The sequence below is a fragment of the Oncorhynchus kisutch genome, linkage group LG9, assembly GCF_002021735.2.
Source record: "Oncorhynchus kisutch isolate 150728-3 linkage group LG9, Okis_V2, whole genome shotgun sequence".
Lineage (NCBI taxonomy): Eukaryota > Metazoa > Chordata > Actinopteri > Salmoniformes > Salmonidae > Oncorhynchus > Oncorhynchus kisutch.
Genome location: NC_034182.2, coordinates 35,167,341 through 35,183,585, shown reverse-complemented (window position 1 = coordinate 35,183,585; position 16,245 = coordinate 35,167,341). Strand labels below are relative to the sequence as shown.

The window sequence follows — 16,245 nt, the reverse complement described above, 5'->3', positions numbered from 1 at the left end:
CTATTTTTCCACCCTCCCTTGTATGTGCCATTAATCTCAGGTCTCTACCGGTCTTTCCACAGTGACTGGGCCGTTCAAGGAGAAGCAGATAGCCTACATCTGCAGAGAAACCCTCCAGGTTAGTCAGTCATATAAAATATGAGCTTTCTCACTTTCCTAACTGGGGGGGATACAGTCACAATATAATCGCATGTCTTTCTCACCACAGGAAAGCAGAGCATCAAGTTTCGTGGCACCACACACAGCACAGCAACATAACATTACCTCCCTTATTCATGTCAGCAGTTTGTTTGTTGCCAGGGCCGGCTCTAGCCGTTTGGGGAGATTGCCAGGTCGGCATTCGGCCATGATTACTACACATTTAGATAACTGGTTAGACTAACTTACCAATATAAAATTGTTAGCTGACATGGCTAATCGAGTGATTGTCATTGAATGACAAAACAAGAGAAAAACTTCTGATGGAAAACCACATTTCAAATGTACACCTTGTGTATTCTACTATTCTAACTCTCAACAGTAAGTTGAGACCCAGACTGAGTTCCCTCCAAAATATATAGACTTGTTTTGGAGGGGAGGGAGGGCTAATGGGCTGGGGGCCCTAAGCGACTGCTTATGTTGCTTATGCCTGGAGCCGGCCCTGTTTGTTGCTCACTGTTGTGTTGTGACTGGCTCCAATAGGCTTGTAGGCAGAGATGGGCAGAATTTCTGTTACTTGTATTTGAAATGAGTATTTCAATACTTTTGAGTATTTTGTCATTTGTATTTCAGTGGCCTGAACTACAATCCAATGTATTTTGTAACAAGATACTTTAGAGAGTATTTTGTATTTTCTAAATAATTTTCAACACTCCTGAAATAAAATGATATAGGGTCTGTTTCTATGTATTCTAATTCAATACAATACTTTGCAAAAGCATTTTGTATTTTATTTTCATACATTGGTCTTTAGGATATTTTGGAATTGTATTTTATCATTTTTGCCGATCTCTGCTTGTGGGGTGAACTAATGATGAGGTTGAGAGATTTGTCAGACTGATTCTGTGTTTTTGTTTTTCGACAGGGCCTGTACCACCTGCATGAGACAAGTAAAATGCATAGGGACATAAAGGTATCATTTTGACATAGCTATATGTTATTGTTGTCAATCTGTGAATCTTCTGTGTTTATATCTTTGTGAGCTTGTCTGTGTGTTTGTGTGTATGTGCGCTGGTGTGTGTGTGTGTCCATCTGTCCATAGGGAGCAAATATCCTCATCACAGAACGAGGAGACATCAAATTGGGTCAGTGAACATCTATTCTATACCATCCATCCATCCATCCATCACACACACGCACACACGCACGCACACACGCATACACACACACACACACACACACACACACACACTGTATGCAATAACTTTGAGGTTAACTAGCATGCTAAAAACATGCCACTCGTAAGACATATTGGATTCTGGATTCAGTCTCCCTCGGCGACTAGACTGTCTCTGACTCTCTGTCTCTGTTTTCCTGCAGCCGATTTTGGAGTTGCTGCAGAGATCAGTGCTTCTGTAGCCAAGAGGAAGTCTTTTATAGGAACTCCCTACTGGTAAGATAACTGAACTCAAACCACAACCTTCAACGTTATGACTCTCATTGAAACGTATATACTTCATCCTTACTTTCACCGTATCAATTAGCTTCTTTATGCAGACACTGAATGGTCGGTTGTTTATGCAGACCCCGATTGGTCTGCTTTACGTTGACACTGATTGGTCTGCTTTACGTAGACTGATTGGTCGGAGCTTAATGTAGACCCTGATTGGTCTGCTTTACATAGACACTGATTGGTCTGCTTTACGTAGACACTGATTGGTTTGGTCATAGTCGTACATGTGTCTTCTAACAGAACAAGTCTTACAATGCATTCTAACCATTATAATATTCATTTAATCTGACTGGTATTTATGTTCCCGTGCCAGGATGGCACCGGAGGTGGCAGCAGTGGAGAAGAAGGGTGGGTACAACCATCTGTGTGACATCTGGGCGGTAGGCATCACGGCCATCGAGCTGGCAGAGCTCCAGCCACCAATGTTTGACCTCCACCCTATGAGGTGAGACACAGGCACAGACACCAACACAGGCACAGACGGAGACACAGACACAAACAGAGACAGAGGCACAGACAGAAACAAAGGCACAGACAGAGACAGAGGCACAGACACAAACAGAGACAGAGGCACAGACACAAACAGAGACAGAGGCACAGACACAAACATAGACCGAGGCACAGACAGAAACAGAGGCACAGACACAAACATAGACAGAGGCACAGACACAAACATAGACAGAGGCACAGACACAAACAGAAACAGAGGCACAGACACAAACAGAGACAGAGGCACAGACACAAAAAGAGACAGAGGCACAGACAGGCAGAAACAGATCCAGATATCCAGGAAGAGACAGGGACACAGACTTGGCTCCATACCAGTCCCCTCTGGACTCTAGCCTTAACCTCAACTATAAGTAGTTTCCATTCTATCCCCTTTTCCTTCATTCCTTTAGATCCACCATAATTGCATTGAAAAGTTGGATAAAAGAGAGACAGATGAAGATAGATATTTGTGTTATGTTGCATTTTTGTGGGTTATCCACATACCTCAATATGGTATAATAGTTTGGTGTGTGACTCAAAACTATCGCCCACACTTTGGTAGCACATGTATTTGTGCTACAGACAACCCCCCTCTGTAGTGCTCGTTGTTATGCCAAACATGTCAACGAATGACAAAGGAGTTGGCTTAAGCACATAATAAACAGATCTCTACAACCAGGTTAGGTTTTCCACGGTGTTGACATTTCAAACTATTAAAACTGTGTAACAGAGCCTTGATGTTGATGTCAAATAGAAGCTTCCAGCATACCAGGCTAGGTTTTCTACCGTGTTGACATTTCAAACTATTAAAACTGTGTTCCAGAGCCTTGATGTTGATGTCAAATAGAAGCTTCCAGCATACCAGGCTAGGTTTTCTACCGTGTTGACATTTCAAACTATTAAAACTGTGTTCCAGAGCCTTGATGTTGATGTCAAAAAGCAGCTTCCAGCCTCCCAGGCTCAAGGACAAGACCAAGTGGTGAGATGAATATGATCACACCGTATTCCCAAAATAATTCAGACAACTCAGAATGCAGCATCTGTGACATACCTGTACTCTAAAAGCATCCTCCTGACACTAGACTGTTCTTTGAATGCAGCATCCATATTCTCCAGGATGGGTATGTGTTTCTGCTGTCTCATCTCTGTCACCCTCCCTGAAGGTCTGCAGGGTTCCAGAGCTTTGTGAAGATGTCCCTCATCAAGAACCCTAGGAAGAGGCCGTCGGCCGAAACTTTACTGCAGGTACACTACTGTGCACTCTGCTCATTATGAATTAATCATTATAAACTGGGTGGTTCGAGCCCTGAATGCTGATTGGCTGACAGCCGTGGTATATCAGACCGTATACCACGGGTATGACAAAAGATTTACAAGGCACCTCGGGGGTTTGTGATGTATGGCCAATACACCACAGCTAAGGGCTGTGTCCAGGCACTCCGCGTTGCGTCGTGCGTATGAACATTCCTTAGCTGTGGTACTACAGTAAAAATACATTTTTGGTCATACTTGTGGTATACCACAGCTTTCAGCCAATCAGCATTCAGGACTCGAACCTTCCGGATTATAATAAGGAACAGCCCCTGAAAGACGATCAGTACTCCACATTGTTTTAGACAGAACCTCTGGTAAAATGTGGCGCTGGAGGGGATGGCTGCCATTTTATGGGCTCCTAATCAACTTATTAACTTATTTTGTACATAATGTTGCTGCTACCGTCTCTTATGACCGAAAAGAGCTTCTGGATATCAGAACAGCGATTACTCACCTTGAACTGGACAAATATTTTTTTCTTTAATGAGTCTGACGCAAAGGTTCTCCGAGACCAGGTCCAAATCCCTATCATTCGCGTGAAGAAAAGACAGAAATACAGGGGGTGGAGATCGGGGTGCCTTGTAAAAATGTATTGGCAAGTGTGTAACCCGTCTCGACCATTCGTTCTATTGGCCAACATGCAATCACTGGAAAATCTCAGCTTGAGACTATCCTACCAACGGGACATTAAAAACTGTAATATGTTATGGTTCACCTAGTCATGGCTAAATGACGACACGGATAATATTCAGATGGCTGGGTTGTCCGTGCAGCGGCAGGACTGAACAGCTGGTGCACGATGTCTAATATTAAGGAGGTCTCGAGGTATTGCTCGTCTGAGGTAGAGAACCTCGTGAAAAACTGTAGACCATACTATCTACCAAGAGAGTTTTCATATATATTTTTAGTAGCCGTCCATTTACCACAACAAACTGATGCTGGCACTAAGACCACACCCAACAAGCTGTTTAAGGCCATAAGCAAACAAGAAAATTCTCATCCAGAAGCGGTGTTCCTAGTGTCCGGGGACTTTTTACCTCATTTCGACCAGCATGTGTCACGAACATTGTTGGAAGAATCGGACCAAAATGCAGTGTGGTTTGGGTTCATCATCTTTTAATATGAGAACTGGCACAAAAACAATAAAGAGCAAAGAAACGAACATGCAGCTTTGTCGTGCTCAAAGGCAACAACAAGCTGCACAAGAACTCACTACTGTAATGGTCCAGGTTACAAAGTGGCTCAGTGACTCGTGTTTGCATCTCAATGTGAAAAAAACTTTTTGCATGTTCTTCACAAAGAGGGCAACAGATGCTACTGAGCCAGATGTCTATGTGTCAGGGGAGAAGCTCCAGGTGGTATACGATTTTAAGTACCTTGGCATCATACTTGATTCCAACCTCTCTTTTAAAAAGCATGTGAAAAAGGTAATTCAAATAACCAAATTCAACCTAGCTAATTTCCGATTTATACGAAATTGTTTGACTACAGAGGTAGCAAAACTGTACTTCAAATCTATGATACTCCCCCACTTAACATACTGCTTGACTAGTTGGGCCCTAGCTTGCTGTACAACATTAAAACCTATTCAGTCTGTCTACAAACAGGCTCTCAAAGTTCTTGATAGGAAGCCCAATAGCCATCATCATTGTCATATCCTTAGAAAGCATGAGCTCTTGAGTTGGGAAAATCTTGTGCAATACACCGACGCATGTCTTGTATTCAAGGCTCCCCCTCCACTCAATATTTTTGTTAAACAGAAAACCCAGACATATGGCAGCAGATCCACAAGGTCTGCCATGAGAGGTGACTGTATAGTTCCCCTAAGGAAAAGCACCTTTAGTAAATCTGCATTCTCTGTGAGAGCTTCCCATGTCTGGAATACACTGCCATCAGACACACATAACTGCACCACATATCACACTTTCACAAAATGCTTGAAGACATGGCTAAAGGTCAATCAGATTTGTGAACATGGTCCCTAGCTGTGTGTTGCCACTCCATGTTGTCTGTTGTCTGTAGCTTGTGAGGTGTGGAAACACTTTGTTGCTTTTATGAATTTTGTCTTGCTGCTTTTTGTTTTATGCTGCTCTGTCTGTATGCTACGTCTTGCTTGTCCTATGTTGCTCTGTCTGTATGCTATGTCTTGCTTGTTCTATGTTGCTATTGTCTATATTGTAATTGTTTTTAATAACCTGCCCAGGGACTGCGGTTGAAAATTAGCCGGTTGGCTAAAACCGGCACTTTTACTGAAATGTTGATTAATGTGCACTGTCCCTGTAAAAATAAAAATAAACTCAACTCAACAATACAAATACAAGATCCCACAACAAACAGGTGGGAAAAGGCTGCCTAAATATGATCCCCAATAAAAGACAATGATATGACAGCTGCCTCTGATTGGGAACCATACCAAGCCAACCTAGAACTAAAGAAACTATAATGCCCACCCTAGTCACACCTAGACCTAACCATATAGAGAATAAAGGATCTCTAAGGTCAGGGCGTGACAGCATGTCACATGTGCAACCAGTGGAAAAATAATTCTAGACCACCTTTACTCCACACACAGAGATGCAAACAAGCTCTCCCTCGCCCTCCATTTGGCAATCTGACCATAATTCTATCCTTCTGATTCCTGCTTACAAGCTAAAACTACAGCAGGAAGCACCAGTGACTCACTCAATATGGAAGTGTTCAGATGAAGCGTGTTCTACGCTACAGGACTGTTTTGCTAGAACAGACTGGAATATGTTCCGGGATTCATCCAATGGCATTGAGGAGTATACCACCTTAGTCACAGGCAACATCAATAAGTGCATTTACGATGTCGTCCCCACAGTGACCGTACGTACATATCCCAACCAGAAGCCATGGATTACAGGCAACATCCGCATCGAGCTAAAGGCAAGACATGCCGCTTTCAAGGAGCGTAACACTAATCCGGACGCTTATAAGAAATGCCCTCAGAAGAACCATCAAACAGGCAAAGCGTCAATGCAGGACTAAGATTGAATCTTACTACACCGGCTCTGATGCTCGTCAGATGTGGCAGGGCTTGCAGATTATTACGGACTACAAAGGGAAACCCAGTCGCGAGCTGCCAAGTGATGCGAGCCTACCAGATGATCTAAATGCCTTTTATGCTCACTTCGAGGCAAGCAACACTGAAGCATGCACTCCATAGCCGATGTGAGCAAGAACTTTAAATAGGTAAACATTCACAAGGCCGCAGGGCCAGACGGATTACTAGGACGTGTACTCAGAGCATGGGTGGACCCAACTGGCAAGTGTCTTCACTGACATTTTCAACCTTTCCCTAACCGAGTCTGTAATACCTACATGTTTCAAGCAGACCACCATAGTCCCTGTGCCCAAGAAAGCAAAGGTAACCTGCCTAAATGACTACCGACCCGTAGCACTCAAGTCAGTAGCCATGAAGTGCTTTGAAAGGCTGGTCATGGCTCACATCAACAACTTCATCCCGGAAACCCTAGACCCAATCCAATTCGCATACCGCCCCAACACATCCATAGATGATACAATCTTTTTTTTTTTCAAATATTTTTTTATTGAACACACACAAGAATGGTGTATAGGTATACAAGACAGGTATACAATTCTTATCTAAACATAAAAGATCATACAGGAACAACAAGACCCAGAGTTCTGGGTGCAGAACAAATAATACAAAACACGACATACAAAACAAGGACACGTAGAGAGAAAGAGGGAAGATGTCCCCCCTATCCCCCCGGGATGAGACCGTACGAGATTAGTTGTTTTTGGGGGTTGGTTAATCCGTTTAGGGACTCAGATACTCCCAGGATTATCAGAAGCGGATCTGGATCTATTGAAGTCTCCAAAACTTCAGAGAGGATCCCAAAAATTCCACACCAATAACCATGCAAGCTAGAGCATAGGGCAAAGCAGTGGAGTAGTGTACCCTGCGTAGCCTGACATTTATCACATGTAGGGGATGTGTCAGGAAATATCCTATGCAGTTTAGTTTTGGAATAGTGTAATCTGTGTAATATCTTGAATTGTATGAGACGATGTCTGGAATTAATGGAGCATGTGTGGATATACTCCAAGCTCTCTTCCCAGTCTGCCACCGAGATGTCAGTCCCTAGTTCTTCCTCCCATTTTGCCTTGATGGCATCAGTAGAAGGTGTGCTAACAGATTGAAAAGCATCATATAGACGCGATATCAGTTTATCTGAGGTGGGGCATATTTTTATGCATCCGTCAAACATGGAAGGTTTAGCATTCTCAAATGTTGGGAGGTGTTTTCTAACGTAGTCTCTAATTTGTAGGTATCTGAAAAAATTTATTCTGGGAAGATTATAAGTTTCCCTCAGCAGCTCAAAGGAAGCAAAGGTCCCTTCTATGTATAAATCCCCTATGGTACTTATCCCCAACTCTCCCCATCGCTCAAAGGTGTTATCAAGGTTAGAAGGGGCAAAGGAGGGATTCCTGGCGACAGGGAGCATGAATGACATTGGTCTAAGCTCAAAGTGGACTTTAATTTGCTTCCAGATTCGGACTGTGCTATGTATAATAAGATTGTTACAATAAAGTGACATCTCCAGATTGACAGGCGACAAAATCACAGCGCCAATAGAGAAGGGGTGACACTCCTCACGTTCCATACTAAGCGGAAGTACGTCATCCAACAGAAACGTAACAACGCGGAGGTTAGCGGCCCAGTAATAAAATATAACATTTGGGAGAGACAATCCTCCTTCCATCTTGGATTTACAGAGGTGTTTTTAACCTATCCTGTGTGTTTTATAATCCCAGATGAAAGGATTGATAATTGAGTCCAGTTGTTTATGAAAGGATTTAGGTATGAATACTGGGATGTTCTGATATAGGTAGAGCAGTTGTGGGAGGAAGACCATTTTAATGGCATTAATTCTTCCGAGCAAAGAAATTGGGAGAGTTCTCCAAAATAGTTTGCTTTGAGTTTTTGTATCAGAGAGGGGAAATTCTCTTTAAATAGTAAGGAGTATTGTTTGGTAACTACAATTCCTAGGTAGGTAAATTTTTCTGAAGATAACTTAAATGGGAGATGTTCTAGCCAGGAGGTATTTTGCGACCGTATGGGCATTAATTCACTCTTGTTCCAATTTATTCTGTATCCCGAGAAGGTACCAAACAAATTGATCACATCAAGAATAGCTGGGATACTAGCCTGGGGTTGTGTTACATAGAGGAGGATGTCATCAGCGTATAGGGAGATCTTATTTAGAGTGTCTTTAGTATTATAGCCATGTATTGCTGCATGAGATCTGATCGTCTGAGCGAGCGGTTCGATAATTAGGGCGAAGAGCATAGGCGACAGCGCACAATCCTGCCTCGTCCCCCTGTTGAGGTTAAATCGGGGCGACAATGATTGGTTAGTGAGTATTCTGGCACAGGGGTTCCTATATAAAAGCTGGATCCAATTTATGAACCTATCGCCAATATTAAATTTCTGTAGGACCTTGAATAGATAGGGCCACTCAACTTGGTCAAAGGCCTTTTCGGCGTCAAGAGATATGACGGCAAGGTCCACGTTGGGTAACCTCTGAGAATACATAATATTGAAGAGGCGCCTGAGATTGAAGAATGAGTTTCTGTTAGGGATAAAGCCGGTCTGATCCGAATGGACCAATTTGCCAATTAAAGTGCTAAGCCTGTTAGCCAGAGTTTTTGCTAAAATCTTTTGGTCTGTATTAAGGAGAGATATTGGTCTGTATTAAGGAGAGATATTTGTCTGTATTAAGGAGAGATATTGGTCTGTATTAAGGAGAGATATTGGTCTGTATTAAGGAGAGATATTGGTCTGTATTAAGGAGAGATATTGGTCTGTATTAAGGAGAGATATTGGTCTGTATTAAGGAGAGATATTGGTCTGTATGACCCTACCTCTTCTGGATCTTTACCCTTCTTATGTATAACTGTAATGAACGCTTCGTCCAAAGTAGAAGGGAGAGCTCCATCCTCGTTGGCCTGAACCAACATTTTGTGCAGGTAGGGAGAGAGCATGTTGCTGAATGTTTTATAGAATTCACCAGGGTATCCATCTGGGCCCGGGGTCTTGCCACTCTTTAGAGATTTAATTGTTTCTCGAATTTCATCAAGAGATATTTCCTTATTCAGGAAGTTAGAATCTTCCTGGTTCAGGGCAGGAAGATTACAGTCCTCCAAAAATGTTTGCATAATTAAGGGGTTAGGATCCGCTTTAGATGTATATAGAGTCTCATAAAACTGCCGGAATCTGTCATTGATGTCTTTGGGGGAAGAGAGTAATTCCCCAGATGCAGATTTAACCCTGTGAATCATTCGGTCACTCACATTTTTTCGAAGTTGTCTGGCGAGTAATTTGTGTGGTTTGTCACCAAACTCAAAATATTTTTGCTTGGCATAGAGAAAAGATTTAGCAATTTTAGCTGAGAGAATCTGATTATATTCAAATTTTAAAGAGGTAATTTGTTTATGTTTCTCCATAGATGGGTGGCTAGCATTCTCCCTATCCAGTAAGTGAATTTGTCCCTCCAGTTCTTCCAGTTTTCTTCTGTTTTGCCTACTCCTGGCAGCCTGAAAGGAGATGTTTCCCACAATAATGCTGGGGAGGTCTCTGTGTTGTTGTTGGTATCAAAGAAAAATTTAATTTGGTCTTTAAGATATTCACAGAATGTTGGTTCTGTGAGGAGCTGAGGATTCAACCTCCAGACCCTCTCGTTTGGTACAATGTCACCCAATCTCAGGGAGAAGGTGAGTGGACTGTGGTCCGAGATTATAATATCATGATACCTCACATTACAGGTATAGGGGAGTAGTCTAGCATCCAACAAAAAGTAGTCAATTCGAGTGTAAACCTTGTGAACATGAGAGTAAAAGGAGTATTCCCTACCCGTAGGGTTAGCGATCCTCCATATATCAAATAAGTTCACATTTTTTATGTACGTATTCAAGAATTCGCTTGAATAGGAGGTAGGGGTTCGCCGGGTAGAGGATCTATCCAAATATTGGTCTAGCACACAGTTAAGGTCCCCTCCAATGACCAGGTTAGTATGAGAGATATCTGGAATCAGGGCAAGGACTCTTTTGAAAAAAGAGGGGTTGTCAATGTTTGGCCCATAGATATTTAGTAGAGTTACTGAGGTAGAGTGGATTTCTCCTATTGCGATCACATACCGACCCTCTTTATCCGCAATAGTGGTTTTATGTAGAAAGGGAATTCCTTTCCGTACCAGAATCGCTGTGCCTCTCGTCTTGGCAGAGAAGTTAGAGTGATACACTTGCCCCACCCACCTACACTTAAGTCTGCTATGAGAGTTATTCTTCAGATGGGTTTCTTGCAAAAATATAATATCAGACGAGAGTGTTTTCAAGTGGGCTAGGACCTTGCCCCTCTTAATTGGTTCGTTTAAACCCTTGACATTCCAGGAAGTGAATGTAAGCCCCGCCCTCCTCTCGTTTGTAGTTCCTATGGTGGCCTGCATACCATGTAACTTGATAAAAAGGTAAGAAAGCGCACCAAACCATCACGATCAGCATATGTAGCACCCACACCCGAGCAGTATCCAACCCACCCCTCCCCCCCTGCAAGCACCTTTACTTCCCACCCTGTTCCCCTAATTTCCCCAACACTTACCCCCCCCATCAACCCACATTTAACACGCATGCACAAACAGGAGAGAAAAAAAAGGAAAAATAAAAATAATAAACACATTGTCTGGCCGATGCCAAAGAAGCACGGCGCGACCTCGAACAAGAGGTAAAACAAAAATAAAATCCCAACTATACGTTCACCTCTCACTATCCTGGAACTTCTACTAACATATGAACTGAGGAGGCTCCCGCGAGTTAAGTGTTCAGTTAGCATCTAATAAACCTAAACCGAATAAGTTGCAACTTAAACATATTGCGCATTTAAGCGTCATCCTGGGTCAATCCCAGAGATAAGCAAGATATAGCCTCAAGATTATATTGCTAAGCACTGCCGGTCAAAAAATAAACCATCCGCAACCGACATAGTCAGCCGTACCTTTACATACTGTGGGTCAGGAGATCGGAACAAGGATTTGTTCAATTAAACGTTCCCCCCATAAAAAAACATGTTTAATAAAAATAAAATATATACATATACGCACATACGCACACACATACACACATACATATACATACATACATACATACATACATACATACATACATACATATATACACACACATGTATACATACACACACATACATACACACATACATACACATACCTATACATACACACATACACACATACATACACACATACACACATACACACATACACACATACACACATACACACATACATACACACATACATATACACATACACACATACACACATACACACATACACACATACACACATACACACATACACACATACACACATACACACATACACACATACATACACACATACACACATACACACATACACACATACACACATACACACATACATACACACATACATATACACATACATACATACATACATACATATATACACACACATGTATACATACACACACATACACACACACACATACACACATACACACATACACACATACACACATACACACATACACACACACATACACACATACATATACACATACATACATACATACATACATACATACATATATACACACACATGTATACATACACACACATACATACACACATACATACACATACCTATACATACACACATATACATATACATACACATACCTATATATACATATACATACATACATACATACATACATACATACATACATACATACATACATACATACATACATACATACATACCTATACATACACATACCTATATATACATACATACATACATACATACATACATACATACATACATACATACATACATACATACATACATACATACATACACACACACATATGTGTACATACCCACAAAAAAAAATCATATATAAAAATATATATTTAAAGAATATGTATATACATCCATATGCACACCTACACATACAAACATTCATACCCCAGAATAACAATCTACACTGATTTAAAATATAACACATACATAATACTAAATATACACATACATAATACTAAATATACACATACATAATACTAAATATACACATACATAATACTAAATATACACATACATAATACTAAATATACACATACATAATACTAAAATGCTAAGAGAAAATAGTAATAAAGTACAAATAGTAATTATATGTACGCACACCTACACAGACATAAGCACTACAGAGGGCTGGTGGGACTCTAGTAATAGTAATTATATGTACGCACACCTACACAGACATAAGCACTACAGAGGGCTGGTGGGACTCTAGTAATAGTAATTATATGTACGCACACCTACACATACATAAGCACTACAGAGGGCTGGTGGGACTCTAGTAATAGTAATTATATGTACGCACACCTACACAGACATAAGCACTACAGAGGGCTGGTGGGACTCTAGTAATAGTAATTATATGTACGCACACCTACACAGACATAAGCACTACAGAGGGCTGGTGGGACTCTAGTAATAGTAATTATATGTACGCACACCTACACAGACATAAGCACTACAGAGGGCTGGTGGGACTCTAGTAATAGTAATTATATGTACGCACACCTACACAGACATAAGCACTACAGAGGGCTGGTGGGACTCTAGTAATAGTAATTATATGTACGCACACCTACACAGACATAAGCACTGCAGAGGGCTGGTGGGACTCTAGTAATAGTAATTATATGTACGCACACCTACACAGACATAAGCACTGCAGAGGGCTGGTGGGACTCTAGTAATAATAATTATATGTACGCACACCTACACAGACATAAGCACTGCAGAGGGCTGGTGGGACTCTAGTAATAATAATTATATGTACGCACACCTACACAGACATAAGCACTACAGAGGGCTGGTGGGACTCTAGTAATAGTAATTATATGTACGCACACCTACACAGACATACGCACTACAGAGGGCTGGTGGGACTCTAGTAATAATAATTATATGTACGCACACCTACACAGCCATAAGCACTACAGAGGGCTGGTGGGACTCTAGTAATAATAATTATATGTACGCACACCTACACAGACATAAGCACTACAGAGGGCTGGTGGGACTCTAGTAATAGTAATTATATGTACGCACACCTACACAGACATAAGCACTGCAGAGGGCTGGTGGGACTCTAGTAATAGTAATTATATGTACGCACACCTACACAGACATAAGCACTACAGAGGGCTGGTGGGACTCTAGTAATAGTAATTATATGTACGCACACCTACACAGACATAAGCACTACAGAGGGCTGGTGGGACTCTAGTAATAGTAATTATATGTACGCACACCTACACAGACATAAGCACTACAGAGGGCTGCTGGGACTCTAGTAATAATAATTATATGTACGCACACCTACACAGACATAAGCACTACAGAGGGCTGGTGGGACTCTAGTAATAATAATTATATGTACGCACACCTACACAGACATAAGCATTACAGAGGGCTGGTGGGACTCTAGTAATAATAATTATATGTACGCACACCTACACAGACATAAGCACTACAGAGGGCTGGTGGGACTCTAGTAATAGTAATTATATGTACGCACACCTACACAGACATAAGCACTACAGAGGGCTGGTGGGACTCTAGTAATAGTAATTATATGTACGCACACCTACACAGACATAAGCACTACAGAGGGCTGGTGGGACTCTAGTAATAGTAATTATATGTACGCACACCTACACAGCCATAAGCACTACAGAGGGCTGGTGGGACTCTAGTAATAGTAATTATATGTACGCACACCTACACAGACATAAGCACTACAGAGGGCTGGTGGGACTCTAGTAATAGTAATTATATGTACGCACACCTACACAGCCATAAGCACTGCAGAGGGCTGGTGGGACTCTAGTAATAATAATTATATGTACGCACACCTACACAGACATAAGCACTACAGAGGGCTGGTGGGACTCTAGTAATAGTAATTATATGTACGCACACCTACACAGCCATAAGCACTACAGAGGGCTGGTGGGACTCTAGTAAAAGTAATTATATGTACGCACACCTACACAGCCATAAGCACTACAGAGGGCTGGTGGGACTCTAGTAATAGTAATTATATGTACGCACACCTACACAGACATAAGCACTACAGAGGGCTGGTGGGACTCTAGTAATAGTAATTATATGTACGCACACCTACACAGCCATAAGCACTACAGAGGGCTGGTGGGACTCTAGTAATAGTAATTATATGTACGCACACCTACACAGCCATAAGCACTACAGAGGGCTGGTGGGACTCTAGTAATAGTAATTATATGTACGCACACCTACACAGACATAAGCATTACAGAGGGCTGGTGGGACTCTAGTAATAGTAATTATATGTACGCACACCTACACAGCCATAAGCACTACAGAGGGCTGGTGGGACTCTAGTAATAGTAATTATATGTACGCACACCTACACAGACATAAGCACTACAGAGGGCTGGTGGGACTCTAGTAATAGTAATTATATGTACGCACACCTACACAGACATAAGCACTACAGAGGGCTGGTGGGACTCTAGTAATAGTAATTATATGTACGCACACCTACACAGACATAAGCACTACAGAGGGCTGGTGGGACTCTAGTAATAGTAATTATATGTACGCACACCTACACAGACATAAGCATTACAGAGGGCTGGTGGGACTCTAGTAATAGTAATTATATGTACGCACACCTACACAGACATAAGCACTACAGAGGGCTGGTGGGACTCTAGTAATAGTAATTATATGTACGCACACCTACACAGACATAAGCACTACAGAGGGCTGGTGGGACTCTAGTAATAGTAATTATATGTACGCACACCTACACAGACATAAGCACTACAGAGGGCTGGTGGGACTCTAGTAATAGTAATTATATGTACGCACACCTACACAGACATAAGCATTACAGAGGGCTGGTGGGACTCTAGTAATAATAATTATATGTACGCACACCTACACAGACATAAGCACTACAGAGGGCTGGTGGGACTCTAGTAATAGTAATTATATGTACGCACACCTACACAGACATAAGCACTACAGAGGGCTGGTGGGACTCTAGTAATAGTAATTATATGTACGCACACCTACACAGACATAAGCACTACAGAGGGCTGGTGGGACTCTAGTAATAGTAATTATATGTACGCACACCTACACAGCCATAAGCACTACAGAGGGCTGGTGGGACTCTAGTAATAGTAATTATATGTACGCACACCTACACAGACATAAGCACTACAGAGGGCTGGTGGGACTCTAGTAATAGTAATTATATGTACGCACACCTACACAGCCATAAGCACTGCAGAGGGCTGGTGGGACTCTAGTAATAATAATTATATGTACGCACACCTACACAGACATAAGCACTACAGAGGGCTGGTGGGACTCTAGTAATAGTAATTATATGTACGCACACCTACACAGCCATAAGCACTACAGAGGGCTGGTGGGACTCTAGTAATAGTAATTATATGTACGCACACCTACACAGCCATAAGCACTACAGAGGGCTGGTGGGACTCTAGTAATAGTAATTATATGTACGCACACCTACACAGACATAAGCACTACAGAGGGCTGGTGGGACTCTAGTAATAGTAATTATATGTACGCACACCTACACAGCCATAAGCA

The 16,245-nt window shown here is 41.8% G+C and overlaps 1 protein-coding gene across 2 annotated transcripts in view; it reads left to right on the top strand.

Moving 5' to 3' along the window:
- LOC109897107 (mitogen-activated protein kinase kinase kinase kinase 2-like) overlaps positions 1-16,245 on the top strand; it is a 45,553-nt gene that overhangs the window by 12,522 nt on the left and 16,786 nt on the right. For both annotated transcript variants that reach the window (XM_031832485.1, XM_020491650.2), the window contains exons 5-11: positions 63-118; positions 1,064-1,111; positions 1,241-1,283; positions 1,519-1,591; positions 1,965-2,096; positions 3,057-3,119; positions 3,304-3,385. In XM_031832485.1, coding sequence (XP_031688345.1) covers positions 63-118; positions 1,064-1,111; positions 1,241-1,283; positions 1,519-1,591; positions 1,965-2,096; positions 3,057-3,119; positions 3,304-3,385 — 497 coding nt within the window. The remainder of the gene's footprint in view (positions 1-62; positions 119-1,063; positions 1,112-1,240; positions 1,284-1,518; positions 1,592-1,964; positions 2,097-3,056; positions 3,120-3,303; positions 3,386-16,245) is intronic.